We start from the raw sequence: 27,992 nt of genomic DNA, 5'->3' as shown, positions 1-27,992 counted from the left end.
AGCACTCTTGTAAGTATGAGTCTGGGGGACACAAAGAGAACCCAAGTCCTGGGCCAATGTCGAAGAGAAATTATTTGTGTATAGTGAATAGCCAATGTATCCGAACTCTGTACTTTAATTTCTCTTCGACATTGGCCCAGGAATCGGGTTCTCTTTGTGTTCCCTAGACCCATACTTACAAAAAGGGCTGGGTATACTGTATGATGATACATCAGCATTAGGATTTACTTGTGCGTAAATGTAGGTTTTGGAGACACCTTTTCCGGGATATTTTCCTTTTAGAACATTGGATACAGGAATTAGGAGATAAACTAGATTTCTGACAATAAAGGAGTCTAACATCTGGATTGCGTTAGTTCGTCCGACCAAGATTTGTTCACATCAGCCCTGAGGAAGTTATATGTGCGCTAATTGTCACGACGAAACACGTGTTGGCTGCTGTTTTGTTAATTGGAGATCTAGCTGCGTCTAGAAGAGTTTATCTACTTTCATCTGAATAATGAAATAAAAGATTTGGGTATTGATTTGAACTCAACTGGAATCCTCTGATACTTTATGGACTCTTAAATTTACCTTCACAGTGCTCGGGGAGGAGTTTTTGAATGTATTAAACCATTACCAACTCACCATGTGGTGGGACTGACAACTGGCTAACAAGATGCTAGATATAAAAACAAATAGCAAATTTGGTACAGATCATGCATCCCCCTAACTAAATGTGCAACTCACTTCGGTGGTCTAGCCGAGTACACTCTAGTTCCTTTCACCCAGCCAGTTAGAGAGCCATGTTCAATGGTAAGAGGAGTATGCAGAACATCTTAGAAATAAAAGCCAAGGCTTAGCATTCAACTACTGCCAGATTAAGTTGGCGTTAACAAAAAAACCTCTAATTTGTGGAGCAGTTGCTAAATCCGGAAAAGAATCCACAGGCCAAATTTCTTCTGCAATAGGGCTAAAGCCGTTGACAGACTTACACCAGAAGATTCTCCTTCAAATTAGCACTTCCTTCAAAATGGTTTTCATTACCTCCTAACTCTAAATCAGGTTCTAGGAGTAAATGAAATGTGTACGTAATCACCTTGACCTACATCTGTACTGAAATAAAATAAAGTGTCTTACCTTCACTATTGAGTTCCAAAATGGGTGCATCACATACAAAGAGAGCGGGTTGGTGTCCACAGCACTATACTAAAAAAAGAAAAAGAGAGGAAAAGGTTTTAAGGAATGGAAAGCTGCTCATCAAATGAATCTCAAACTATGGGCACACTTGATACAAATTGGTCCCACCATACAGAGGTAAATCACAATTCAATTAGGGAGTACAGCTGCCAGCATGCTTGCACTAAAAATAAAACAAAAGTCAAGAAACATAGAAGCCAATACACTGAAAAAGGGTATGGCAGTTGAATGCGTAAAGTGATCTCTTAGCACATTCACTAGTACACATCATGGTAGCTGCTCTATACCATGTACATCCCATGATTATGAGGCTGGCTGATTCAACCTGGAATGAAGGGCATCATCATAGTCAATGCTGATGCTGTGGGGATTCCGGGAGTCCATATATCATGTTTGTTCATGTATGGAATAAGGTTCTTAACGCTGTGAGCGAAGCGGTCATCAAAAGGTGCCCATACGTTCTGTGAGATGTCAGAGGGGTAAGTACTGCCTACATGCTCAAAGGAGCTGTGCAACCTTAAATGGCATCTAGATTAAGATATCCTGCTCGCTAGAACACTTTTAGGATCATTACTGCTACATCTGAACCAAGAGTTGATTTTTTATTTTAGGCGTTACGGACCGTGCTAGCTTGCCACAGTGCTAAAACATGCACTGTATAGAAACCCGGCGCAGGCCCTTAAAGTTCAACAACTGTGTTTGTACCATCGGAGACGGTGCATCACCTCCAGGACAGCGCTACAAGCTCCTTGACTGGAATATGTTCCATTGTTGCCTTCATGCTGAAGATGTAGCACGTAAAACTCACTCTGAAGCTGGAGGTCATGAGTCCTTCCAAGCCAGCCAGGTCCCCATCTTCAGCTGACTAGCATAAGATCTGCATATGGGACTGTGAGGAGTTAAACTGCCATGCTCATTAGTGTGTGTAGCTTTGATACAGCCCTTGATCATCTGACTACTAGATCCTAATGGTTGAAGTGTGGCCATGGTGGAAAACATTGCTTGGAAGAGAGACAAAGCTGGGGAAGCTGGAAAACAGGGGCCAGGCTGCATTGGAAATGTTTTCGTGTGGTTTATTCTTTGAACTTACCCGCTTAGACACATCCTAACCAAGAGACAGCTGTGGCTACCAACAACACTGTGTTAAATATGCTAACATTATTTAACTGGAGCATCCTTGACAGCGATATCTACTTTAAATTGGTTTCTTCTTTAACTGTTCAACACGGATATTGGCTACTTTTTGTGTGTATATTTCTTATTACAATTGCGGACAATTATATTTCAGGATGTCAGTGTTTTAAGACATTTAGGAGCGGGCAAATATGTCACACCCATCATGTGGCGGGGAATTTAAGGGGGGGGGGGATTGGGATCAGTGGTGCCCTAGGAGGAATGAATGCAACTGAAAATTTAACTTATTGCATTAAGTGAGGAAAGACAGCAGGTCAATGAATGCCTAGATTCGGGGGTTTATGCGTTTTTGGAACATGCCAGAACCTTAACGAAGAGTTATAGATAATACTATATACTTCTTGGGGTAATTGGAAGACCAATTTAGGTGGAAGTTGAATACTGAACATGAAAGGTACTTATGGTTTTTTTTCTCCATTGCGCAGAACATTCGACAGGGCTGATAGTTATGTGTCAAGATTTAGAGAACTGTTAGCAGGATGCAAGTCAATGGACGTGCCTCTTCAATATTTGAACATGCCAACTAATAGTACATGCATGAAATAAACAACATACAACTGGAATGGTTACAAGAGAAAGATCCCACCCTGGCTCAAAACACCTTTTGCTCAGATCGGAGAATAATGGTAGAATTGTGAGAGCAGAAAAGCGAAATAAACAAAGGGTAGTCCTGCAAGTATATGAAGTGGAGTTACAGGACCTTGGTGCACTGTGAAAACAGGAGGGGAACAAGGGCGTGAGTACATAAAGCTGCATCTTGCTCTATCTCAGGTGATGAGACCAGGAGATAATGGAAGAATGGAGCAAAGGGCTGCAACTATCGATATCACCGGTGGTTCTTAAGGAGGCATTTAGGGAATCCTTTAGGAAAAGATTAGGTTTAAAGACTGCTGTATTGAGGCAAATCTTTATGTGGCAAGTAATGGACTGTCCATTGTGGGGTGAGAACATCACAAATATTGCTATACATGAAAACGAGACAAGAAACCAAAAACACGATTCACTCAGTGGGACATTGGGCAGGCTTGGTAGGGGTGGAGAAACTGCAGCTTAAGGTAGTGCGCAGCAGAGGGAGAGTGAACATTTTTGATGCAAAAAAAGAAAAGAAAACCTATGAAGAAACATCGGTGAGGCCAGGGGTGCATATGGTGAAAAATGTCAACAACCAATTCAAATCAGAAATAAACCACTTGCATTAAGTGTGGGTAAGTGAGAAAACAGAAGAACCACAATGGTTGGCATCCTTACTGGTTAGCCACAAACCAGAAGCTAAGATGGGAGAGCAGACTTGAAACATGCATGGGAATATTTGGAACAAGGCACAGTGGTTTACTACCCTCGATTTATTGTCTTCCTGTCACCAGATTATGGTGCACCAGTCATTCGGTCACCCAATGTCCTGTATGGGCTAGCTTCAGTTTCTGCAATATGTACGACACTAAACGCAAGGACTTGGCATAGGTATTTTTGTGAATTTGAGGTAGATTGCCGTGGGTGGGTTCAGAAAAGACTCGAGATTTGACTTAGCTAAGGTTTCTATTCTATTAAAATGGCTGGTGGTGCAATTTATAAAAATTAATACCACAGCAACAATTATTATCACAGAACAAATATTTTTGAAGTGTTTTCCTTCCATAGTTTTAACTAACAATGGTACTCAACTCACTTCTGCCGAATGCAAGAAATGTTGTCGTCAAGTGGCATTAATCACCACACTAGTATGTAACCCAAAGCTAGAGGTATTGTTGAACATGCCAACAGAATGGTTGAGGGAGACATTCAAGTAGCTGAGACATGGAGAATATTGTGGCAGAAATGGTATTGGCTTATCGCACTACCTAAAACAGTGTTACCAAAGAATCACAGTTTGTGTTGATGAGAGGCAGGAAACCAGGCACTGAAACGGTCCCTGCATGAATGAAAGAGATGGTATCCGGTGGAAATATTGAGGAGAATGTAAAGATGAATTCGGAGGACATATTAAAAACTGCTGCTTGGTTGACTGTCAAATCTGATCACATAAGAGGGGGTTAGACTAACTTCCAGGGACCATTTAAAGTTTTTTTTTTTTTTTAAATCATGTGATTTTGGAAATGGTGAGAGATGGAACAAAAGAATAGACGTATTGCACTTTACAGGCGGGGAGAGGGTGTAGAGAGTAGAGAAATGAAAGGTGACGCGGTTTCATGTTGAAGGATACCTGTGAGTTAGGTTTGTCTCATCAGGCAGGATTGAGTACGGAGGTTGAAAGTGGAGATTAGTCTCCTGGAACTGTGTAAGATTCTCACGGGGGACATGTTGAGGGTATAGGTCTGCGGATTCAAGGCAGGGTTGGAGACCACCAGGATTCGTCGAGATCTTTAACTGACTCTTTTCAAAACCATTTGGTTTACGTATTGTTCTTAGGTTTTCTCCATTTTCCAAGCTCACCTTTTCTCTTGTTGCAATACTTATCTGCCGTTTGGGCTGTAGATATAGACGGGAAGGGATGTGTTATGCTTTGGGAGCTTTATTTGTCTTTACAATGTTCTCTACAGTCAATGATTTCCCTTGCGTGAGGGCACTCGATTAGTCTGAAAACAGTGTCTCGTTTACGCAGACCTTGAAGTGCCTGAATAAATGTATGATTAAATCAATAAAATTCAAAAAAAATGTGATGCACTGGAGAAACCTAACGCGCAAGAGTGGACTGTGGACCCAATGTTGAAGTGACTGAACAGCTGCAATTACAAAAGAACAAGATTGGTAACTTGCACAAGGGATAAGTTCATAAGTCAGGGGCATGCAGAGATGGAAAATCACAGCATTTCCAACCCAGCTTCCCTGCCTCAGGAGATAGAAACAGATAATAGTGCGTTAAAAGTGTGTGCTGGAACTGACGGAAACCAAATCTGATAATTGTAAGAGGATGATAGACAGCGCTGAACAAAAAAAAACAACCACATAAAAACCACTTTGCAAATCTGGCAAGCTAACACAACAGTTTGACAGTCATCTCTTGCTGGCTAAAATACATAAGCAATCTACACTCAAAAGGTGGGAGCGTTTCATGCCTGGAGCACGGAGACACAAAGAACACTGACCACAAGGGAGAAAAACTAGGGCCCTGTAAGGGGAAAGCCCTATTCCCAGAAATCCATTCGCAGAGCTGGTAGGATGAGCAGGTCAGTAATGAATTTGCAGCTCGAGTCTCTACCAGATAAGTGGTTATCAAAGGTAAGTAACTTGTTCATCGATAGAGACTTAGGAGATGGTCCGTTTCTGCACAGAATTTCGCTTCTTTACTTCGACATACCCTGCGAAGAGTAGGTCTTCCAGCCGGAACTCTTGTGCAGTCAAGGTAGAATTGCAATGCTCTTTATGGGTCCAGACAGAGAAGTTGCTCCTCTTCATTGGAGGGATGTGGCGAAGCGTAAGAAATAGGCAGGGTGGTGGACTGGTCTACATAAAAGGGAGTTACAACTTTCCCCATAAAGGAAACTCCAGTATGAAGAAACAAGCTAGTCTGGGTAGATGTTCAGGTACGGAGGCTTGGATGACAAAGCCTGAAGCTGACTGCCCCTCTGGGCAAGTGTTACTGCCACCAGGAAGGCAGTCTTGATGGTAAGAAGCCTGAGAGGACATTTGTGCAATGGCTCAAAGGGAGAGCACATCAGAAAAGTTATGGCCAGAATATGGTCCCACTGACGCATGATCAACAGCGAAGGTGGAACGGGTTTCAAACCTTTCAAGAACCTATTTACAACAGGGGATTTGAAGAGGATGACTGATCAGGCAACACCAGAAAGGCTGAGATGGCAGATAGATAGCCCTTTAGGGTGCCCAGAGCAGAGCCCTGCTGGGCAATAGAAAGGATAAAGAGAAGGGCCTGTTAGAGAGAAGCAAAAAGAGGGTCTACCTGTTTGTTTCTCGGTACACCATGCTATAACTTTCCCTAATGGCAGGCGTATACAATTTTGGTAGAGGGACGCCTGGCTACCAAGATAACATTGCAGACCTCGGGCAGAAGGTCAAAAGCTGCTAATTGTCGCCGCACAGCCTCCACGCATGAAAGTAGAGCATGGACAGGTTTGGGTGAAGACCCTCCTCCCCTAGTGCTGCGACAGAAGATCCTCCCGAAGAGGCAGCCTGATTCGAGGACCAATGGTCATGCTCAACAGCTCGGGATACCCAACTCTCAGAGCCTAGTCAGGAGTCACAAGGATGACTTGGGTCTGGTAGTTTCTGATCTTCTTGAGAACTCTGAGCAGGAGTAGTGTGCGTATAAAAGCGTACGAGGCTTGAGCTCCACTGAAGACAAAGAGTCTCTGAGCAAGAGCCGCCTTGGAAACTCCAAAAGGCAGAACTGCTGACATTGCGCATTCTTTGCGGTGGCATACAAATCTAATCAAGGCTCTCCTCACAGCTGAAAGAGACCTTGCATCAACCTCCGGATGGAGATGCCATTCGTCTTCCGCTAGGCATTTTTGGCTGAGTTTGTCTGCCCTGGTGTTCAGAAAGCCTGCCAGCTGTTGAACCACCAGGGAAATTCCCTGATGTTCCAGCTATGTCCAGAGATGCAGGGCCTCGTGACAGAGGGTCCAGAACTCCACCCAGCCCTGTTTGTAACACATGGCAGTGGTGTTGTCCATGAACACCTGAATTAGCCTTTCCTTCATAGTGAGCAGAAAGGCTTTGAATGCCATCCGGATCATTTGGAGCTCCAGTAGGTTGATGTGGAATCCAGATTCCACCAGAGGTCTCTGATCTCCACCTCTCCCAGATGGCTGCCCCATACCAGGAGTGACATCTATTAACACTGTCAGATCTGGTTGGGAAAGGGATCTTTTGCTGACCCAATTGCAGTTCAGTAACCGGCACTGCAGATCTCCTGCAGTTACCTCTGAGATCCGGACCATGTCAGAGAGATTCTCTGATGCCGCACCCACTGGAACTGCAGGTCCCACTGCAGAGCATGCATATGCCAAAGGGCATGTGTCACAAACAGGATGTAGGATGCCATGAGGCAGAGCAGCCTCCGAGTTAGTCTCACTGAAGTCCAGGATAGAGGCTAAAAAATCAGTATCATAGCCTGAATATCTTGGATTCACAGTTCAGGAGGATAGGCAGAAGCTTCACCAGACATGAACAGCTTCGATGAAAGGCAGCATCTGAGAGGGAGTCAGGTGTGGCTTCGGCATTTTGATAGTGAAACCCAGCAAGTGCAGGAGGTCCGCCGTAGTCAGGAGGAGGGAGATGACAGCCTGGGACGAGCCAGTCTCCAAAAACCAGTTGTCAAGAAGGGGGGGAAGACTGGCACTCCTGATCTCTGCAGATGAGCTGGCATCACACCCAAGGGGCACTGGTAAGACTAAAAGGAAGCACGGCTAACTGAAAGTGCTCATGGCCCAACGTGAACCACAGGCGAATCCTGAGAGCAGGCAGGAGGGGAATGTGGAATTATGCGTTCTAAAAGTCTAACACTACCATCCAGTCTTCCAGGTCCAGTGCAGACAGGACTTGAGTGAGCGTGAGCATTTTGAACTTCCCCTCCTTGAGGAAGAAATTGAGAGGGCGCAGGTCTAAGATAGGGCGAAGGCCTCTGTCCTTTTTGGGCACCAGAAAATAGCGGGAATAGCCACCACAACCTGCTTAAGGTGCCGGCTGCCCCTCTTTGGCTCCCTTGGCACAGAAAGCCATCACTTCCTGGAAGAGCAAGAAAAGATGATTCTCCATCAGCAAATGGGAGGCATGGGTGAAGGGGTAGTTACAAAAGGGAGGGAGTAGCCCCTTTAGACAATTTGAAGAACCCAGCAGTGTGATGTTATAGACCTTCAGCGGGGCAGGTGATGGCATATCCTGAAGAAAGAACGGCAGAGACACCAGGCCTGCCCATGCTTGCTAGTTTTATCTGCATCAATCTGCAAAGCTTCTACATGGCCTTCTTTGTGCTCACTCGCTTTCATGCCGACCCAATTTAAAACAAATAACCAGCATTGGAAACACAACAGGTCTGACTCCAGCAATCTGGTGAGATAGTTATGTTTTTTTCAAATTATATTTCATTGCAAGCAGAGGCAACAAAAAAAACAACAAAAAAAACAGGCAGCAACCATATATTTGCAATACATTTTTTTAAATTAAAAACATTCACTCATGTGGCCATTTCGCTAAATATATTTATTAAATAACAAACCTTTCAGCTGTGACATGCCCTTTATTCTCATTTGTGATTGAGATTTGAATAAAACTCCACTGACTCAAGTATTTTAGTTGGATGTGAACAATGTGCCCAGGCTTTGAGCAGTCGCTTAAAGAGAAGGGAACCAATGGGTGAAGTGGGCTGACTCACTGCCCATGTTATACGATGGAGTGGGTGGAAGCAAAACGGGAATGAATTCACGAATGAAGCCCACTGACCATATGCCCCACTATGTACATATATTATATATGATTCTTTGAAAAACAATAGTCTGAAGAAACAGCTAGAGCTACCAGAAATGCCAGACCTAACCAATCCCACACCACAACCGCCAGGCACCACAAGAGTTGGAAGCTTCATACAGTGTATGGAGCCGTGGTCATCCTGCTCCAGATCGACTGCCAGGCCAGATAATAAGAACATCCAACTAGAGATCAGGGGGAGGGGAGGATCTATGAAATGATTTATTTTTAGGATAAAAGGACATGGCTCGGGGGCAGAGAGTCACAGAAAACTTCATGAGAGTGTTCATACCAGAAAGCAAGCTCCAAAATAAGGCAGTCTCATTGGCTGCCCACATCCCAAAGATCAGTACAGAGTCCACCTTCTGGATTAATACATACAAGTATCAGACGAGAAAGTAATGGGATGGAGACAATAGCCCGGGGCATATGATTCCTATGCCACTGCCGATCTGAGGCCCTGGACCCCCTTACACAGCGCCGCACACTTAGCAGCTCAACATGGAAGCGTGTACCCGCTGGCCCAGACTATATGATACCATTCTGGACACAGTGTACCCCTGTTCTTCCCCCAGTTTGAAGAGTTCTGATAGTTATCTGCAAGTATAGTAACAATTTATCCACAGGGCTGGAGCTGAGAATTCACGTCCAGTTTTCAGTACAGACCAGAGACCAGCTCTCATGGACACATGCTTTATTCCTATGTACCGCCTCACATTAGCTGTGCTAATCACTGAACTGACAAATAGGATCAGCACTATGGCATGGCAATAAATGACGCCATGAGCTGTAACCAGCATAATGTTTATTTCCTGTGATATCTGATACATATGTATTGTACTATATAATGAAATGAAAATAAAAACGATTTTTCTAAAAAAAAAAAAAAATCGGACGAGAAAGTAAGTTAATATAGTATGTCTGCATCACCATGAATTGGTATTTAATTTGTGTGTAATTTCTGATTTTAAATAACCATTGCTACTTTTATTCTTTCTGTAATTGCATTATGTTTCATTTAAAGGCATACAAAAAAAAGACAATTTCAGGGTGCCAATATACATTATTCCCACATCTGAAAAACAAAGATTATAGCTCAATTCAAACTGTTCATAGAGTTTAGCATAATAAAAATAATAATTTCCTTCCTCATCTCTCAAATTTCTATTTAGACATAAAGTAAACACTCTTGGTGCCAAGAAAACGGCAAAAAAAGGAAATATGTAAAATTAAAAACACCTTGCGTTACTCATCACTAACAGAAATGATTTCCCACTCACCTAAATCAAAGCAGGGGATGAGAGTCAGAGCATGGCCTGCAAGCCTGCAACGTGTCAATATGGGGATAAAGTTCAAAATCCTTTTGGCTTGAGACCAGGCTGTGTTGGTTTTGTATAAAATGAACACAGGAGTCAAAATCTAACACAATAGCTCCAAGGGCAACCACAACCGCAGGCGGGTAATGCTGCTTCACACGCTCTTCAAAAAAAGCAAATGCAATGAGGTCTCCCTTGGAGGAGACCACTCAAATCACCCACTATCATTCCTATGGCTAGGATGGACCAGCAGGATCCAGGCATTATATTAAAGATACCCACATTCGAATATTTATCAATTGTAGATCTACATTAAAGTGGTTATCCTAAAAACCTACCGGTATAGCTAAAGTGCACGCCCAGCTTTAAATCCATTAATCTATCTTTTGATTACCATTGAAAATTCAAACTGTATCAGGCGTATTTCTTGTAATATATTAAAGCTGAATAAAAGAAAGTAAAACATCCTGAGGCCTTGAAGCTCCAGGACAGCACAATAAAGCCCAAGTTCCCTCCTTCTAGACACCAAAATCGGACAAAAGAATGCAAAATGCTTGCAAAATGGGAGGGCGTCTTACTGCAATAAATCCTGTTTTTTGTCTCAGTGTAAGTTTCTAGTTTCAGCAGATAAGGGGACTGAGGCAAAGGAATAAAAAAGGAATTTGAATAGGATTGTCCAAGGATCACACAAATGAGTCAACTATGGTAACAAGCACCAGTACCAGATGCACAGCCGACAGTTCAGCCTTTAGGCAACACTTGCTACTGTATGGATGGGGGCATCCCGCCAAGGTCCAGGTGACAACGAATGGAAGAGGCGTTGTTGGCAATTAAAGCAAAGGAGACAGTTGTTTTCCAAAGAAAGACATGCAGGGCTCCTCAATAAGGGAAAGCTCAATGGTCTGTATGTACAGGAGGAAAAAGTAATTTCCAGACAAAATTGAAAGTAAAGCATTGAACGTTGATGTTACTCAGACACATTTGAAAGTTGGGGTTCCATCGCCCCATTTCAGAGATCCTCCTGCCACGACACAATTGCAGATCTTCCAATATTTAGAGCTTCCTCAAAGAAGGATAAGCTTAGAGATGTGATGTAAAGAGAATACGCTTCTGAGAAAAACGATGCCAGATGTGCTACGTAATCAGATTATAGTCTGCAAGCGGCTTTTCTAAACCCTGTTTTAGCTGAATGACACTAGATCTCTCTGTTGGAGGGAGTTGATGCAGAGTTAATGCGAATGTATAAACATTATACACTTTGGAAATTATCAGCATAAAACATCAGAAGGATATCCGGGGAAGAATTTATATATCTGAAGCTTCAAACTTGCCCACACTGGCTAGATGCCTACCACAGGACTGGAGAATTACAAACAGCAGACCAATAACCACAGCCTGAAAAGTAAAACAATTGTGAAGAAAAATTAACCATGAACTGTATTGGTACCACTGAAGACAACAACCTATGATCTTCATTGACCCATTAACGAGTGTTTGGATTAATTACAAATTAGGAAATATATTAAGTGTATTGTGGCATCCCATCTGCTTAGAGGACCTGGCAGACAGCATATCAGTGTAGAAAGAAGAGAGGAAGAAGGGTTGAGACACTGTTGAGGAGTGCAGAAGGTGAGCATGCAGGATGCATCACCAGGTCTCTGGATGCACAGTACAATGTAGGGAACAATACACATTTCAGCATGGGAAATGGATTGTGTACTGCTTTAGTGTTACTTGTATACAATCGTGGGGCCCCTTTGTCTCACACTAAAGGTCTAAAGTGATCATGACCCCTTGATAATGACGCTGGAAAGTATCAAACAGAAGTGAAAACTAAGAGACAATATATCACATGTGCTTTTAACAACTACATTGACTGTGTCTTGTTGCATGATAGAAATGAGATATTATCCAGAATACACTGTTAACAAGCATTTGCAATGCAATAGGTCTCGCATTTACGAGAGTTTGAGCTATTGGCATTGTAAATGACAATGCCTTTATTTATGTTTTGATTTTCAAAACATAAATAGAAGGCATTTAACAATGCCAATAGCTTAAACTCTCGCAAATGCGAGACCTATTGCATTGCAAATGCTTGTTGAAACTTGCGAGTAAATGAAAAACTATCACGCAACAGTACAGTTTTTTAGGGTTTTTTGTAATTTTGCTCATGCAGTACTTTATACATATATACCGCAACGCAAAAATTTGTAGGCGTGGCAGACTCTGTACAGGAAACTGCACTGATAAAGGGTCGGCAAAGAGCTTGTTCCTACTGAGGATTCCACTGGTCCCAAGGAAATTCAGGACTACACAGTACCCGACCACGACTATCAGCTGGGCTGCGACGGACGACACAACACTGTCTCATGAAATGCGCTCTCAGGAAGGTGGCGGGCGCAGGGAGAGGGCATGCATGAAAGCAGGAGCGGCTGTGAACAGGAATGCCAGGGCCCCTTATCGTATTATAAACGTGTATTTACGCAGCTGAGAGGTAGAATGAACAGGATCCGATGTCATGACACAGGATTCGATGTCATGACATTATCACCTTTATATACAAACAGGTGCTCTTGTGGTGAAGCGTACTTCCTTTTGTATCTAACACCCATATTGAATATCAAAGTGTACAGAAAAGACTAAAGCTCTTACCCAATTGAAATGGACAAAACACTTCTCACAAGCGCAGAGAAGGGGCATTCCTATAGTCAAACTCTAGGGAGGGAGTCAATGTGAGAAAAATTATAACATCGATTCAATAAACCCAATGCTGAATGCTCACTTGCACACCCATATATCCATATCTGTTGGATCCTCCACTTACTACTTCAAGGATCCTGGCCACGCGGCGACACCTACTAGGGTCTGCTACTCCCGGCGTGAGTGCCGGTGGGCCGGGCTCAAGTCTCTTATAAAGTGTGAGGAGAGTTAGGTAGAAAAAAACCCGCATCTGCAGGTGAATTCAATCTCACTTGACCGGCGCGCATCTACTGCGCCACGTTACCACAGGGAATACAAAACCCCGCAGAATCATGGGGGATGTATTTCCCGGTTGATAGGGATTCAAATGAAGTACAACAAGACTAAACATTAATACTGTTGCACAATGTAACCTCTAAGTCCACCAGATGTTCGGACTTGGTGGCACTGATGAATAGATAAATTCGGATTGCAACCACAGAGAACACAGAATGCACTGTGTTCGATGTGGTGATCAGAAACTACCATAACCCCAAGGGATCATGGTTAGCATGGTTCTAATCATGGCCATGCATCATTTATAGGTTCTCGGGACCAGCGATTTTGAAAGGACCAAAGTTTATTAGAATAAAACACCGTAAAAATAAGTTTTACAGTGTATGCCCCGAGACCAAATCAATTGCACAAAGTTTCCAATACGGTTCATTCACTGCAACTAGCTCACATGAGGCTTCCAGCATTCTCCTGCAGCAGGCTCTTCTCGGCTACTAGACATATAGAAACAACATCCTATGCAAGGTCCAGCAGGCTTCTCTACACTCAATATGTATGAAATTGTTTCGTGTTTCTGGCATCTACACTGAGAACTGAATCATGTAATAGGCCACAGGCGTCTGCTAGTTGTAACGCATTCTGAAACCCCATCAATTATGTTTCCTCCAGGAGTGTATACGCTTTAAAAGTTAAAGTGAACTGGCTACAGAGACTGGTGTAACTAATTCGGCACAGTATGAGTTTTTCCTGCCGTGTACGACTGTGCAGGAAATGTCACCACTTTCAAAACAAAACACTCTCACGAAGGAATAATTTACTAGGAATAATCAAGAAATTGAAGGAGGCTGGTTTCAAAAGAATACAACCAACTGGAAGGAATAGATTACACAGGCAAATAAACAAAAAATGTTGTCACAAAGTACTCTGTGTAGAACCAGACTACATACAACATAAGGTCATTATATAATGCGGATGCCTGCCAGTGCTTCTGTTTACCACGGTTGTATGACTGATTGCTTCTGGCTGTATTGGTTTTGCAAGGTTTTATTTGCCTGGCAGCCCTGAAAATTACAGTTTCTGGGGCATATTTATAATAACTGACGCATCCCTGCATATCAGCAGGGATCCGCCAGTTATTTTGCGCCCCAGCTCCGCCATCATGGATGCGCCGCATTTATAATGCGGCGCACCATGGGGCAAAAACGGCACAGACGCGTCACGCATCTGTGCCGTAAAAGTGGCGCATTGCTGGAGTTGTGTCGCAAGCGCGACGCAGCTCCAGCAATGCTCTGGGGGGCCCTATCTGCACAATGCTGCGTCAATCCTTACGCCTGCTTCAAGCAGGCGCAGGGTTTTGACGCAGCATGGGCTCAAAAGTGACTGAGTGAAATCTTGTAGATTTCACTCAGCCACTTTTAGGAGGCGTTCCTGCGCCGGAACGCCCCCACCTGCCCTGGAACGCCTACATGTGGCGCAGGGCTTTACAACGTGACGCATCTCCCAGATGCGTCACGTTATAAATACCCCGCACCATGGCGCAGGATTTGCGCGGCTGCTGCGTCACAAAAGTGACGCAACGGCGGCGTAAATGAGGCGCAAGGGCTTCATAAATCTGCCCCTCTGTGTATAAGACTAAAGCTTTCCACCATCACGTGATCTGCCGGGATCGCCGTCCCAACAACCAGACAAGTAAACAGCGCCGCCTGCACAGAGACACACAACGCGGGCGGGAGAGACAAGTGAGGCCGCAGTATCATACTGTATCAGCACTGGTCACACTTTCAAAATAAAGACAAGCTCAAGGAAACGCCGTGTGAGCTGCCGTACATACTTCAGCGAGAGGGCTTCTGAGTCAGAGGCGCATCAGTAAAGTATTACATTAAATCATTGTTGGGGAAATGCCTCACACCAAATATTACCAAGGGCCATAAGAAAGTAGTTTTAGAATCAGCCTGTTTGGGACATGGTGTCCCTTGTAGCTTAATTAAGTTGAAACAACTTCTTGGTTGCAGGATACTTTGCAACATGTATCAGAACCCGATTGGGGGGCTAGGGGACTGACCGGGGTTACTGGGTCTCAACCATGGTTGCTGAGGTTGTCCGGTTGTCCACCTTATTATAGGTCATCAAACTTGACCAAGTACGACCCTTTCCACCAATGACCTTCAGGGCAGCAAGGGTGCGCAATGAAAGACATTCACATAACTTAACACAAGAGAGGCCAGTAGGGCACACTCTCAGCGACCCTAATAAACAAGCTCTGGTCACATTATTAATCTCAAAACACGGCTATCTTGATCTTTGTGGAGAATAAAGCATGTATTGCATCTCACGCTTCAATGTTAAGGATAAACTTTACTCCGGAGAAAGATATTAAAATTTTATTGTGAACAACAGGATTGTGATGTTACTTACATTTTACATTGTAAACAGTTTTCTTTAAATGGTGCAACCTCAAAAATTACTACTAACTCACAAATAATACTCTGGACCTTTTTGGACCAAACTTGAAATTTTGAGCGCGAGTCCAAAAATACCCTCAGACTAGATGTGACAATGCAAAAAACACATTTTTAGTGGTGACGCGTTGGGGGAGTGCATCACAAGGGACATTTCATACCAGCACTATTATAAAATTTGTCAGAAGATAACACCCCCCCCCCCCCCCTCATTTATCACTTACGGACATTTATACAGTGCCTGTGCTTCCACTATGAAACATGCGCTGTACACCGGAACCCCTTATTAGGCCTCCTAAACATCACTGGAGCTGCATTGTAAATAGTGCACCTATGGCATGGAAAGTATAATGTTACAAGTCAAATGTCATACGTGGACTGCAGTGTGCATTTACACCACCCACATATATGGAAAATATATTCATGCCTAGGCTGCAGTTAAGGATTAAATCGTTTTTTATTAATTTTTAAATAAACGGGTAACAATCACTCGCCTACATCTACAGGCCCGCAAGGAAAAAGGAGTTAGGAATGGTTAAGAAGGAAGATGATAGCTGGGAATTTGAAAGTGAGGACGAAAAGTGGGAAGGAAGAGAAAGTGACAGGAAGGGGGGAATGAAAGTGGATGGGTGGATGTGCTCACAAAGCAATTGCAAATGGTCATCTCCAACTTTCATTCAACTACGTAGATGAATTAGGCTGTGTCTGATGTGTCCATTGTAAGACAGAGCAAGCGCTAGTACGCTGAGCAAGAAAATTCCCGAAAAGTGGTGTATAGGAATTTCAAACAATGGCCCCAAGTCCTTTCAAAAGTATGAATGGCGTGTTTCACGATGAACGTTAGTTTCTCCATACGGAGAGTCCCAAAGTTTGTGCAACCAGTCAGTGTGCATAGGTATGATGTATGTATCCCATTTGGATAGCAGAACATGTTTAGCCGCGCAGAGTGCTAAAGTAATGGTTCTTCTCCTCGTAAATCGTAAGAGGTATGTGTTGTATATATGTGCTTGCTGTGTTATGGCTACTTGGGGTCAGTAGTCCATTCTTTGTGTTTATGTCTCCTCAACCTTCCTCACTACCTATGAGTGTTCTATCTGGTATGTGAATGTTCTAGTCTTGGCAGTTGATGGTCTGGTCAGCTAGCGAAGTGCTTTATCTCTGCTGTGCTATCTTAATAAATCTATCTTGTAACCTGAAGACGTGTCCTGATGCCTACATAATCTACCTACAACATTTGGTCAGGTCAGCTAGCGAAGTGCTTTATCTCTGCTGTGCTATCTTAATAAATCTATCTTGTAACCTGAAGACGTGTCCTGATGCCTACATAATCTACCTACAACAGTATGTCAGTGCGTTGGGGAGACCCAGAAGAATGTAACTAGAAAAACAGGGTAGATCAGTAGGCTGTAGTTTAAATGCACCACGGTGACACATGGCAGGACAAAATGCCTTTATCAATGTAGGAAAGCCCTATTTTTATACGTCATCACTAAATTCTTCCTTGGTAAGCCCATACAGTATGTTACAAATAACTACAAATAAAACACTACATTTTGGGGTTAGTGTGCTCTCACAGTGAAATGAAGAACAAAAGCTATTTCACTTTATACGCCTTGCTAAGCTTTCCCCTATAGGTTCAGATGAAATGTTATAAAAGTATTTCCCACCTCCACCTAGGAGGCAATAAAAAATAAATACTGCTTAGTTTTTTAAATCTGATTTAATGGTTAAATCAAAAATGTTGATAAAGTAAGCAGAAAAGCAACTTTGCAAAAATGTACTTAACATTGCCTATGCCAGAACAGGCCTAAAACTAGTTCCGCACTTCATCACACCTAAAGAGCAAGAATCCACATCTTGTCTGGGAGAGTGATCAACACTGGCTCTAATGACAATGGCTAGTGTCTAGACCCAGAAAAGGCCAGCTGGTGCTAACTGCTAACCAATTTGCAGGGATTAGCTCTCTGGAAGTGAACAGGAACAGTTTGCAGGACAAAGGGCAGCTTTAGCACCAAATCATTTGGCTTTGAGACGCCAAGCGATGGCTTCTCCTATTCATCCCTGGTCAGGCTTCAACCACAGGAGGAGTGGAAACAAGACAGGTCTGCCTGGTGGCAGATGGATCCTGCCACCTTGAAATAGGGCTCCTGTGTCATTTTACAGTGAGTGAGTGTGGACTACGAGAAAATGGTTAGGACTGGGTGACAGAATTTCACAAATCACTGGCTAGTGTGGAGGGAAAAACTGCTACGTCCTCTACCACTTCCTGGGATGAACCATGGCTCTGGGAAGACTCCACCTGAAGATGAAGGACCTGCTAAAAGAAAAGTACTTTTAACTCCTAGTTCCTGCTGGAAGAAGCAGTATGTCAAAAGAACTCTAGGATGCTGCTGGCATCTAGGAACAGCAACTACTCTAAGGGTCAACTGGCTGGACTCCCATATACTTGCTTAAGGGACACAAAAAGAAGAAAAACACCTGGCTCCAAGATGGCTCAACTGAGTAAAGAGGACTAGACCATAAAGGAGATCTGGCTGGCGAGAGACTTGGTGCCAGAAACCCTGCACTGAGGAGGTAGGGTCAGCAGGGCTTACGAAAAGCAGCTTTCCCAACAGTTGCTCCCATTGAATGGTTCAACCCTCTGAGTATCGGACTTCCGCTTAATCACAGTCTGTGTGAAACTGCACCTAGGTCAATATATATCTCTGGTTCCCCGGCGATCTTGGTGTCTTTTTGCTAATTTCTGCAAAGAACAAATTACTTATCTTCGGTAACACCTTATCTGGCAGAGATTCTATCTAGCCACAGATTCCTTACATTAGAATATTCCCCAAACATCAGGCTGGACCTGGAAATTTTTGAGCAGTACCTTTGAGCGCCGATAGGGAGCATCTCTCAGCTCTGCGTGCGCCGTCCCTACACCAGAAGCATGGCGTTATACTGAGGTGACGTGACTAGTGTGCCAAAGTGTGTTCCTGAAGGACCTCTTGGGAGGTCAAATGTACAGCTCGAGAACGGCGAGGATGGAGGGGTCAGTAAGGAATCTGCATTTAGAAACAGTCTCTACCAGATAAGGAGTTACTGAAGGTAAGTTACTAGTTCACCTGATAGATAGTTCTAGTCACAGATGCCTTACCTTAGAATACATATAGAAGATCATCTGCGGGGTTCCCCAAGGATCGTCCCTCAACCCAACCCTCTTCAACATCTACATATCCCTTCTGGCTGCCACTGTCACATCACTTGGAGTCAACCAGATCTCCTACGCCAATGACACAGCTCATCCTCTCATTGTCCGAAGATCCCTCCACCACTAAAGCTAACCTCTACAGATGCATGATCAATGTTGCAGACTGGATGAAAGACAACTGTCTCAAACTCAACACAGAAAGAACAGAAGTCATCATCTTTGGGAACAACACCTCGGCATGGACTGACGCATGGTGGCCCGTTGAGCTCGGCACACCCCTGCCACAACAAACCACACCTGCAACCCCTGCATCATCCTGGATAGCAAGCTATCCATGAAGACGCAACTCAACACAGTCTCATCCACCTACTTCCACACCCTTTAGATGCCCCGCAAAATCCTCAGGTGGTTCCTGGACGACACCAGAAGGACCGTCACACAGGCCCCATCACAAGCAGACTGGACTATGGAAACAAGCTCTACGTAGGAATCACTGCACTCCTCCTGAAGAGACTCCAGATAATACCGAACTCAGCGGCAAGACTCATAATAGACCTCCCCAGAAAGACTCACAGCACACCATATCTCAAGAAACTACACTGGCTCCCGATCCAGAAGAGATGCCAGTATAAGATGCTGATGCATGCCTACAAGGTCCTGCACAACGAAGGACCAGCATACATCAACAAACACTTGACCCTCCACCAACTGACCAGACACCTTAAATCAGCTTCCTTCTCCCTCGCATACACTCCACGGATCAGTCAAGCCACGGATCAGTCAAGCTGTCAGGTGTGAGAAGGAGTGAACACCTTCTCACACCTGACAGCCAAGGCTTGGAGCAACCTCCCCCTACACCTTAGGACCGCACCGTCACTCCAGAAAAAAATTGGAAGACCTGGAAGTTTGGGTGCTCAAACCTCCATGCAGCAGCAAACAGCTCCAGCACCTTGAGACCCTCACGGGTGATTGGCCACACTCTATAAATATTTGATTGATCGATTGAGATACCGAAGCAATTTCTAACCGGAGGTGGGTCTGCAAATCTGTTCAACTAAAAGGCCCCGTAGGACTGAACGGGTAAAATCCCCATCAAGGCGAACAAGGCCGTAATGCTTGGCAAATGTGTGCAGCAATGCCCACGTAGCTGCCCAACAGATGTCCAGGACTTGGATTTCTCGAGCTAGTGCAGTGGGCGCAGCTTTTGCTCTGGTGAAGTGAGCCCACGAACCCTTAAAGGGTTGCTTCTTGGCCGTGGCATAGCAGATTTGTATATAGAGGACAATACACTTGGAGATGGTTCTCTTGTGTACTGCCTTTCCTTTCTTTGCACCTACAAATCATATAAAGAGTTGATCATCCACCCAGAATTCTTTGATACAATCAATGTGGAAAGACCATGCTCTTTTTGGATCCAGGCAGTTGAGTCTCTCGTCCTCCTTGGTAGTATGGGGTGGGAGGGTATAGGGTTGAAAGCAGGCAGCTTGATGCTTTGTTAGACAATAAAGGTTAATAACCTTGGATAACAAGGAGGTACGGGTCCCAAGGACCAGCTTATCTGGAAAAAGGGGAGTAGAATGGGGGTTGACAGAAAGAGCCTGCAATTTATTAACCATCCTAGCAGATCTTAAGGCCAAAAGGAAGACTGTTTTGATGGTAAGTAGTCTCAGAGGGTGAACACATAAAAAACAAGTGAGAACTAAATTAAGAAACCATTGGGACATAAAGAAAGGTGTAGGGGGAAACATGCATTAAACCTTTCAGGAAACGAGTTACGACGAGTGACTTGAACAGGGAGGGTTGATCCGGCAACTGCAAGAAAGCAGAGATGGCCGAAAGATACCCTTTAACTGTGCCCAAAGCAAGACCTAGCCGGATAAGAGAGAAAGCAAACAAAAATACTTCAGACAAGGATGCAGCCAGAGAATCAATAAACGTTGCAGCACACCAAACCACAAAATTGTCCGATAGGGAGGCATATACCGTATTTGTAAAGGGACACCTGGGTGCTAGAATCACATCACACAATTCTGGAGGAAGGTCAAAGGCTATCAACTGTCATCGCTGAATCTCCACGCATTTAGATGAAGGGTGTGCAGGTTTGGTGTAGGGCCCAGCCCTGCTGCTGCAAAAGGAGATCCTTCCAAAGAGACAGCTTGATCGAAGGACAGATGCTCATGCTCAGGAGTTCGGGATACCAGACTGAGGGCCGAATCTGGGAACACAAAGATGACTTGAGAGCGTTTGTTCCTCATCTTCTTGAGAACTTGGGGCAGGAGTGGTATTGGTGGAAAAGCATACAGAAGTCCTGATCTTCACTCGAGACTAAATGCGTCTCCGAGCGAGAGCTACTTTGCAGCACACAAAAGTACTGATATTGCACGTTCTTGCGGAGGCATTTAGTTCTAACCAAGGTTCTCCCCAATCTCTGAAGAGACCTTGCAGCATCTCCGGGTGGTGATGCCACTCATGCACAAGGCATCAACAGCAAAGATCGTCTGTTATGGCGTTCAGAGACCCTGTCAGATATTGAACCACCAGGAATTATGTCTGGCATTCCAGCCATGGGCAGACAAGCACTGCCTCTTGACACATAGTTCACAACCACACCCCACCCTGCTTGTTATATTACCACATTGGCAATGGTGTTGTTCATGAACACATGAACCAGCCTTCCCTTGATGGAAAGAAAAAAGGCTTTCAATGCCAGGCGAACACAAAGTTTACATGCAGTTGTGATTCTGTCGGAGACCAGAGTCCTCTGATCTCTACCTCTCCTAGATAGCCGCCCTAACCCAGAAGTGATGCGTCTGTCACCACTGTGGACGATGAAGAGAGAGGGGGGTCTGCCACTGATACAATCACGGTTTGTCAGCCATCACTGCAGTTCTTTAGCAGTTCCAGGTCGGAGAGGTTCCCCCGATACGGCGCCGACTGGGAGATCGGATCCAACTGCAGCGCTTGCATATGTCAAGGGGCATATTTTAACAGCAGGATGCAGGAGGCGAGGCGACCCAGCAGCCACAGAGTAATTCTCTTCAAAATCCAGAATGGAAGCTGAAACATCAGAATCAGAGCTCAAATATCCTGGATTGACTGTTCCGGAGGATAGGCCTGAAACTGCACTGTACCCAGAACATTTCCAATGAAAAGGGAGTGTACAAGAGAGTCAGGCATGATTTCTGCTTATTTAAACAGAGCATAAGTGAATGCAGCCCTTCAGTCAGCAATAACTTGGGAGAGCATAGCTCGGGCCACCTCCGAGACCATGGGCAGCACATGAACAGCCATATCCCATACAGTAGGGGAATAGTGTCCAAACTAGCATGCTGTGTTCACTGACCGCATTGCAAGGCTGGTGGAAGACAAAATCCTCTTTTCCAAAAGTCTCCAGCCTCTTGGACTATCCAGTGGTGTGGTAGGGAACACAGTGGGTTTAATTTCGGAGGTGGAGGACTGGACCACCAAACTCTCAGGGGTGGGGGGTGGTGGGTGAGGAAGGCTGGGTCCCCAGGAGCAGGGTGATGTCAGCAGGCAATGGGGTGCGGTGCAGAGTTTGCCCAGGCCCCGAGCAGGACATCAGCGAGGGCTTCAATGAAGAGGAACAGGGTTTCTGAGGGAGACACCCCAGTTTGAAGCACCTCTGTCAAGACACTGGTCTTGGCCTCCCCATGGGCAGCATCAGGTCCAGGACCACAGCTGACCTCTGGACCACCATTACAAAGGATCCCTTTCCTTGATAGTCACTGTGGGAGAGGAGCGGCCAGTGTCTGGTTAGGTGTCCAGACCACTGGAATCAACCAGGTCCTCATACCAATTGTCATCGGCCATGGACTCCCTTAAGGAGTCAGAATAACCATAGGGATCCCCATATCCCCTCTATTCATATTACTCAGTGGGCCCTCCATAAAAAGAAGGCTCCGTATCCAATTCAGGATGTGTGGGCCTGGTCGGTGGCAGAAACGGTTCTCAGAAGACCTTGAGAAGTTCCAACCAGGGCCAATCTGGATCAACCAATGGATCCTGAAGGCCAACTGGTGCAAAGGGCGACCCCACAGACGGAACACCAATCTGAGTCCCTCCCGAACCCATGGGATCCAAAGGAACTCCAGAGGGTACTGCTGGCCATAATGTAGGCTCATAAAATTCTGTAAGTTGGACGGGGGTTGCTCCAGGTAAGGGAAAATCTGGAAAGCGTGGAGTGGATCCAGCACAGGCTCCCTAGGAACGAACGGGGCCTGGACTTGTGGCATCATTCCCACGTATCGTCCGATGATAGTGACTGGCGTTGATAAGTCGACGAATACTCTCGACTTCCTGAACTTCTTTCACTACCTAAAGAAGACCGATGCGAGAGATCAAAGAGTGTTCCTGTGACCTTCTTCAGGAACAGAACCTGGAGCGGTGCGGTGTCTCATGGCGAGTGGGCAGAAGCTTCATGGTCCACTCACTGGTGGCCTTTGAATACATAGTCCAGCAATTCAGACAGGCCTTAAGAGCTCCAGGCACCACAGACACATCAAGTGGGGGTTTGTCGTAGACATTTGCCTGTGGCAAGCAACACAAGGTTTGATAGCAGTCGGTTTCTTGGCAGACATTCTCCAAAAAAGGAGTGTAAAAAAGGCACACTGGTCGAGTGAAGTCTACAAAGTGGTAGAAAAAGTCAGTAAAATGGTGACTGAGGGGAGAACAAATCCGTCCTGATGGCATGGAAAAAAAAGGAACAGAGGTCAGCGCGCTGAGGTGGCGCCTATATGGGCGCTGCACACGTCACTTCCAGTGCCAAAAACATCACACGGAACCTAACGATGCTACCCATCAGTGCAGCGCGCAAGGATACTGCTTAAAATGATCCGGATCCAGTTGGATGCCGGGGACTATTCCATGTTAAGGAATCTTTGCCTAGCAGCCTAAATCAAATTCATTGTTACTAGCTGTAACAGCTGGAACCCACTTCAAAGAATCATGTAACCCTAATTTGTTTTCATTTTAAGAGCAAAGAAGTTAAAAATATATATACATTTCTTGCTGGTTGTGAGAAGTTGGCCTGGTATATGCTGTCCACTAGTTATAGTGGGCACCTTGCACCATTTCAAACAACCCCTTATTGATGATAGGTTAAAGACCACCTTTATTGAAAGCTATCCTAGTGGTAGCTATGGAGAGCAGCCTTCAGGCTAAGTCTTGAAGGAATGTAAAGCAGCTTGTTTTACCAGTCTATAATCTCTTGAGTGGTTAAATGAAAGGAGACCACACCAGGTATATATATAAAATGTATGTATTTATTACTAAACACACCCCTCTAGTCTCTTTATGAGGCTAGAGGCAAAAGCACATAAGTTACATTTCAAATATTACAGTAAATTAGCACAAAACACGTTAGGCCCTAGGGGCGGACCAAACCATATACTAAGAAAGTGGTATAAGAACCACAACTTAACTAGACACAAGGCCTAGAGCCTGTAGAATTGCTGGGACCCCAAGGAACCACCCACGGTAATGACACAGGGGACCCACGGGGGCCGTGTGCAGCGTGAGAACACAGCCGCAAGCTCCCGTTAGCTTCTATGGGGAAAATCGCGGTTAGATTTTTCGGACACTTAGAGGTGGACTAGCAACAAACCCTTTTGGACTTGGATGGTTCTAGGGCCAACACCCACGGGAGCACCAGAGTACTAGTGTTACCTCACCCAAGGAAGCCGGGTGCATAGGTGTCAAATGGTGTCGGGTCGCGTTGTCGTTTTCAATAACAAAATGCAAGACTTAAATCACTTTTAGATTAAGGCTTGGGGTTTATTAAATAATACTCTCTAAACAAATTCTATCTCACATACCAAATACATAAGATTCAAATATATGTAGCAAACTTATAATCTAAAGGCATGAATCAGTAACTGAGCAAACTATAATACTGATAATAAACAAGCAATAACTGATATAAGATACACTGGACGTTCTGCAAGAGATCAGAAAGAGAGATATATATATATATATATATATATATATATATACACACACAGTAGAGGATCACTCTGGATATGCACCTCCCACACCACAAAGAAAACACCTCAAACGATCAAAGCCACTGACCACACATCACAATGGCAATAACCACAAAACGTAATACATCACCTAGCATCTTAACCCACTTCTAGCCGGGGGTTCCTTCACACAGCCGGGGATCAGAGCTTCAGAAACCACGGTCACTCCGAGATAAACACGTCTGCCCTCGCTCGGATTCCAAACTCCCAGTTTCTCAGCCTGCAACCCTCAGCTTTAAACACACTAGAAGATTCGTGAAAGACCTCCTCCCAAAGCCAGAGGAATTTTACCAGAACTGGCCAAGTTCCAAGCAAGCATCCTCATGGCAGTAAGGAGCTCTCAAGTCTCCTCCTCGACTCGCACTTCTTCCAGCCTCTGTCTTGACGAAGCTCTCACCAGGCCTTCCACAGTACACTAAACAAAAACAATCGCTCAGGAAAACAGCAAGACCTTGAATGTGAATAACCCAAACAACTTGCAAGCACTGCTGTGCACGCAGCAGCAAGGCAGAGTCAGACATGATGCCCTGTCAAAGGCAATAGTCAGCACCTATAATTCTCATCCACACAACTTACAAGCACCACCAAAAGTTTGAAGCAAGGTAAAGTCAGAAAGCAGGATGACATGAGGCCATGTCATAGCCAATAGTAAAGACTGCAAGATCACAGGACGGAAGAGAAGCAAGTATATGCAGGATCATCCTACATTAAGGCTAGGGTAATATAACACACTAAAATCTGTTAAAATGGTGGCAGTCGGAGGTCATCATAGGGTTCCAGACTACAAGAGTGGCTCTTTCACTGCAGAGGGGAAGCTTGACTCTTCAGCCACGAGGACCAGGAGGCGTCGAGGACGACCAGGAGCTGGATTCGAGCTGTCCCACGGAGAATGTCGAGTGCTGCAGCGTCGGTGCGCGGATTGAACACAACAAGCCTTGGCAACAGCAACCCACACAGAAAGAAAAGAAATGCTTTGGTACGGACCAGCAAGGTCCTGGGGACTCCCCAAGCGATAGAGAGTCAGGGCACGTCTGGAGCAATCAGGGAAGCCCAAATGTAGCGAGTTGCCTTCACAGGGACACACCAGTCGGCGGAGCAGGGATTGCGAAGGAGCCTCAAGCGAACACACAAAGGGCGGGCTCACGGAACACTTGTGGAGTGTAGGCCAGCAATCTTCGGTTGAAAAGGTGCTCGGGCCTGGGCTACAAGTAACCCAATGCACAGCTTCAAAGGACGTCGAGAAGCTGATGCACTTGCAAATGTGCGCGGTGACCAGGAGGTCCGGTTCCACGTTACCACGACAGCTACGGGTCTCAGCTTTGCTGGGGACTCGGGTCGGCCTCAGGGAAGTCTGGAAATCCACCTCCTGTGATGCAATTACTTCGGAGTCCGGCAGGAGCTTCGGAGATGCACACCGGTCAGATGCTCCGTTGGTGCCTGCCAAGTAGGGAAGTAACTCCTTTACTCCAAGGGAGATTCTTCAGTCATCTGGCGTCGTGCAGATCGTCGAAGTTCCAGGATTCAGTTACAGAGTTTCGTCCAGGGATATCTAAAGTTCTAGTTACACAGGTTCCTTCTTTATACCCAAGGAAGGGGTTAGACTAACTCAGGGGAACCGGTTTGAGCTGGACTATGCACAGGGACACCAAATGTGCCCCCAGTGCAGGACTTCAAAGCACTCTCAGAGTGCACCCACCCAGCCCCAATACACTAAAGCCTGTCTGGGAGGTGGTAACACCTCCCTGTGACAGGAAAACTATTGTCCAGGCCTCCCCTGCCGGAGTTTCAGTCAGCAGCAGGAGGCCAGACTCGTGACTGTGGCTGCAGCATCCATTTTGTGATGCTAGGGCTCTTTTGAGCTGGTACCGGGTATACCAGAGCGGTCATGTCTCTCCCTCTAGAAGGGTGGGATCATACTCCCACACCAGTTACTGGTGTGGGAGTACGATTCCAAGGTGTTTGACACCAAACACGACATGTTTCCGTGCAGCCAGTCCAAAGTTAGCATTTACCGTTTGGTTATAATGAACTTAAGAGTATATGGTCAGGCTGCATCACAGAAGACCCCGTAGAAGAGATTTCGAAGGCTGCAGAGGTGCTCTGCTCATGCATGGGCACCCTCTCACACACAACTAAGCACCCTGCCTTCAGGATTGATAAGGCCTGCCATAGGGGTGACTGATATGTTTATATGTGCAGTAATAGGTGAGATATAGTGAACCTATATCTCAGTAAGGGGTGCATACACCACCTTACCCAGGCTGCAGTAGCAGACCTGTAGTGTCATTTTGGAGGGCTTTCCAGGGGTGGCATAATACATGCTGCAGCCCGTGGTAGGCCTCTGGTGTACCTATGCCCTGGGTACATAGTATACCATATACTAGGGACTAATAAGGGCATCTCGGAGTCCAATCTGTTGTGTACCTAAGGTACTAGGAATCCATTTAGAGAGGAAGCAGCTAGGCTGGGGTCCTAAATAGCAGGGCCTCAGCCAGACTAAAGTCGAAAAAGTGTTACATCAGCAAAAAGTGGGGGGTAACCATAAGAAGCAGATCCTACTCTCCTACACTGGTTACACATGTCTGCCATATATCACTTCCTAAAGGAAACTTTCTATTTTTGTCCACGAGAAACTCCCTTTCAGCACATCTATCACACAGCCACATGGCACTCTTCTTCTGTGAAAGGGTTGCATCTCCAAAAAGTGTCAAACTACACAAGTTACTTTCAAGCCCCTATGTGCAAGGTCAGAACCATTAAGGATGATGCAAGGGATTCTCTAACAAGGAATAGAGTGTGAAAATGGAGCTAAATTAATGCCATGGCCTTCTAAAAGAAATAGGTGTCAGGGGCACAGGAGGTTTTGTTCGCACTGGAGATTTTCAGGTGGTATTTCATAGCTCAGACTCTATACCAAGACCAACACTAATTTCCAAGACAGGATTCTGTCCTTTGAGAAGACACTCGGATTTCTTGATAGTGAGAAAACAGTTATAAAAAGTAAATGAGGTGATACTTATGTTGGGGTTTGAGAGTAAATGGTTAATTAATGTGCATTAATGTTACTTCTTTAAATGTGGTTCTTGACTCTACCAGGTCTATGTTGGGAAATCCCAAAAATCTAATTAATGTTCCCTGTTGTAATGATTAAAATCTTTAACATATTCTAGGCATTTTTTCCCTTATTAACTGTAGTTCCCCCTGCATTTCTATC

General features: G+C 45.0%; 1 protein-coding gene across 1 annotated transcript in view; it reads right to left on the bottom strand.

Moving 5' to 3' along the window:
* SELENOI (selenoprotein I) overlaps positions 1–27,992 on the bottom strand; it is a 309,374-nt gene that overhangs the window by 196,185 nt on the left and 85,197 nt on the right. Inside the window, exon 2 of the mRNA XM_085613176.1 lies at positions 1,120–1,188. Coding sequence (XP_085469302.1) covers positions 1,120–1,188 — 69 coding nt within the window. The remainder of the gene's footprint in view (positions 1–1,119; positions 1,189–27,992) is intronic.

This window comes from Triturus cristatus, chromosome 6 (genome assembly GCF_964204655.1).
Source record: "Triturus cristatus chromosome 6, aTriCri1.1, whole genome shotgun sequence".
Lineage (NCBI taxonomy): Eukaryota > Metazoa > Chordata > Amphibia > Caudata > Salamandridae > Triturus > Triturus cristatus.
Note: the sequence above shows the minus strand (reverse complement) of the source record. Positions and strands in the feature narration are given on the sequence as shown.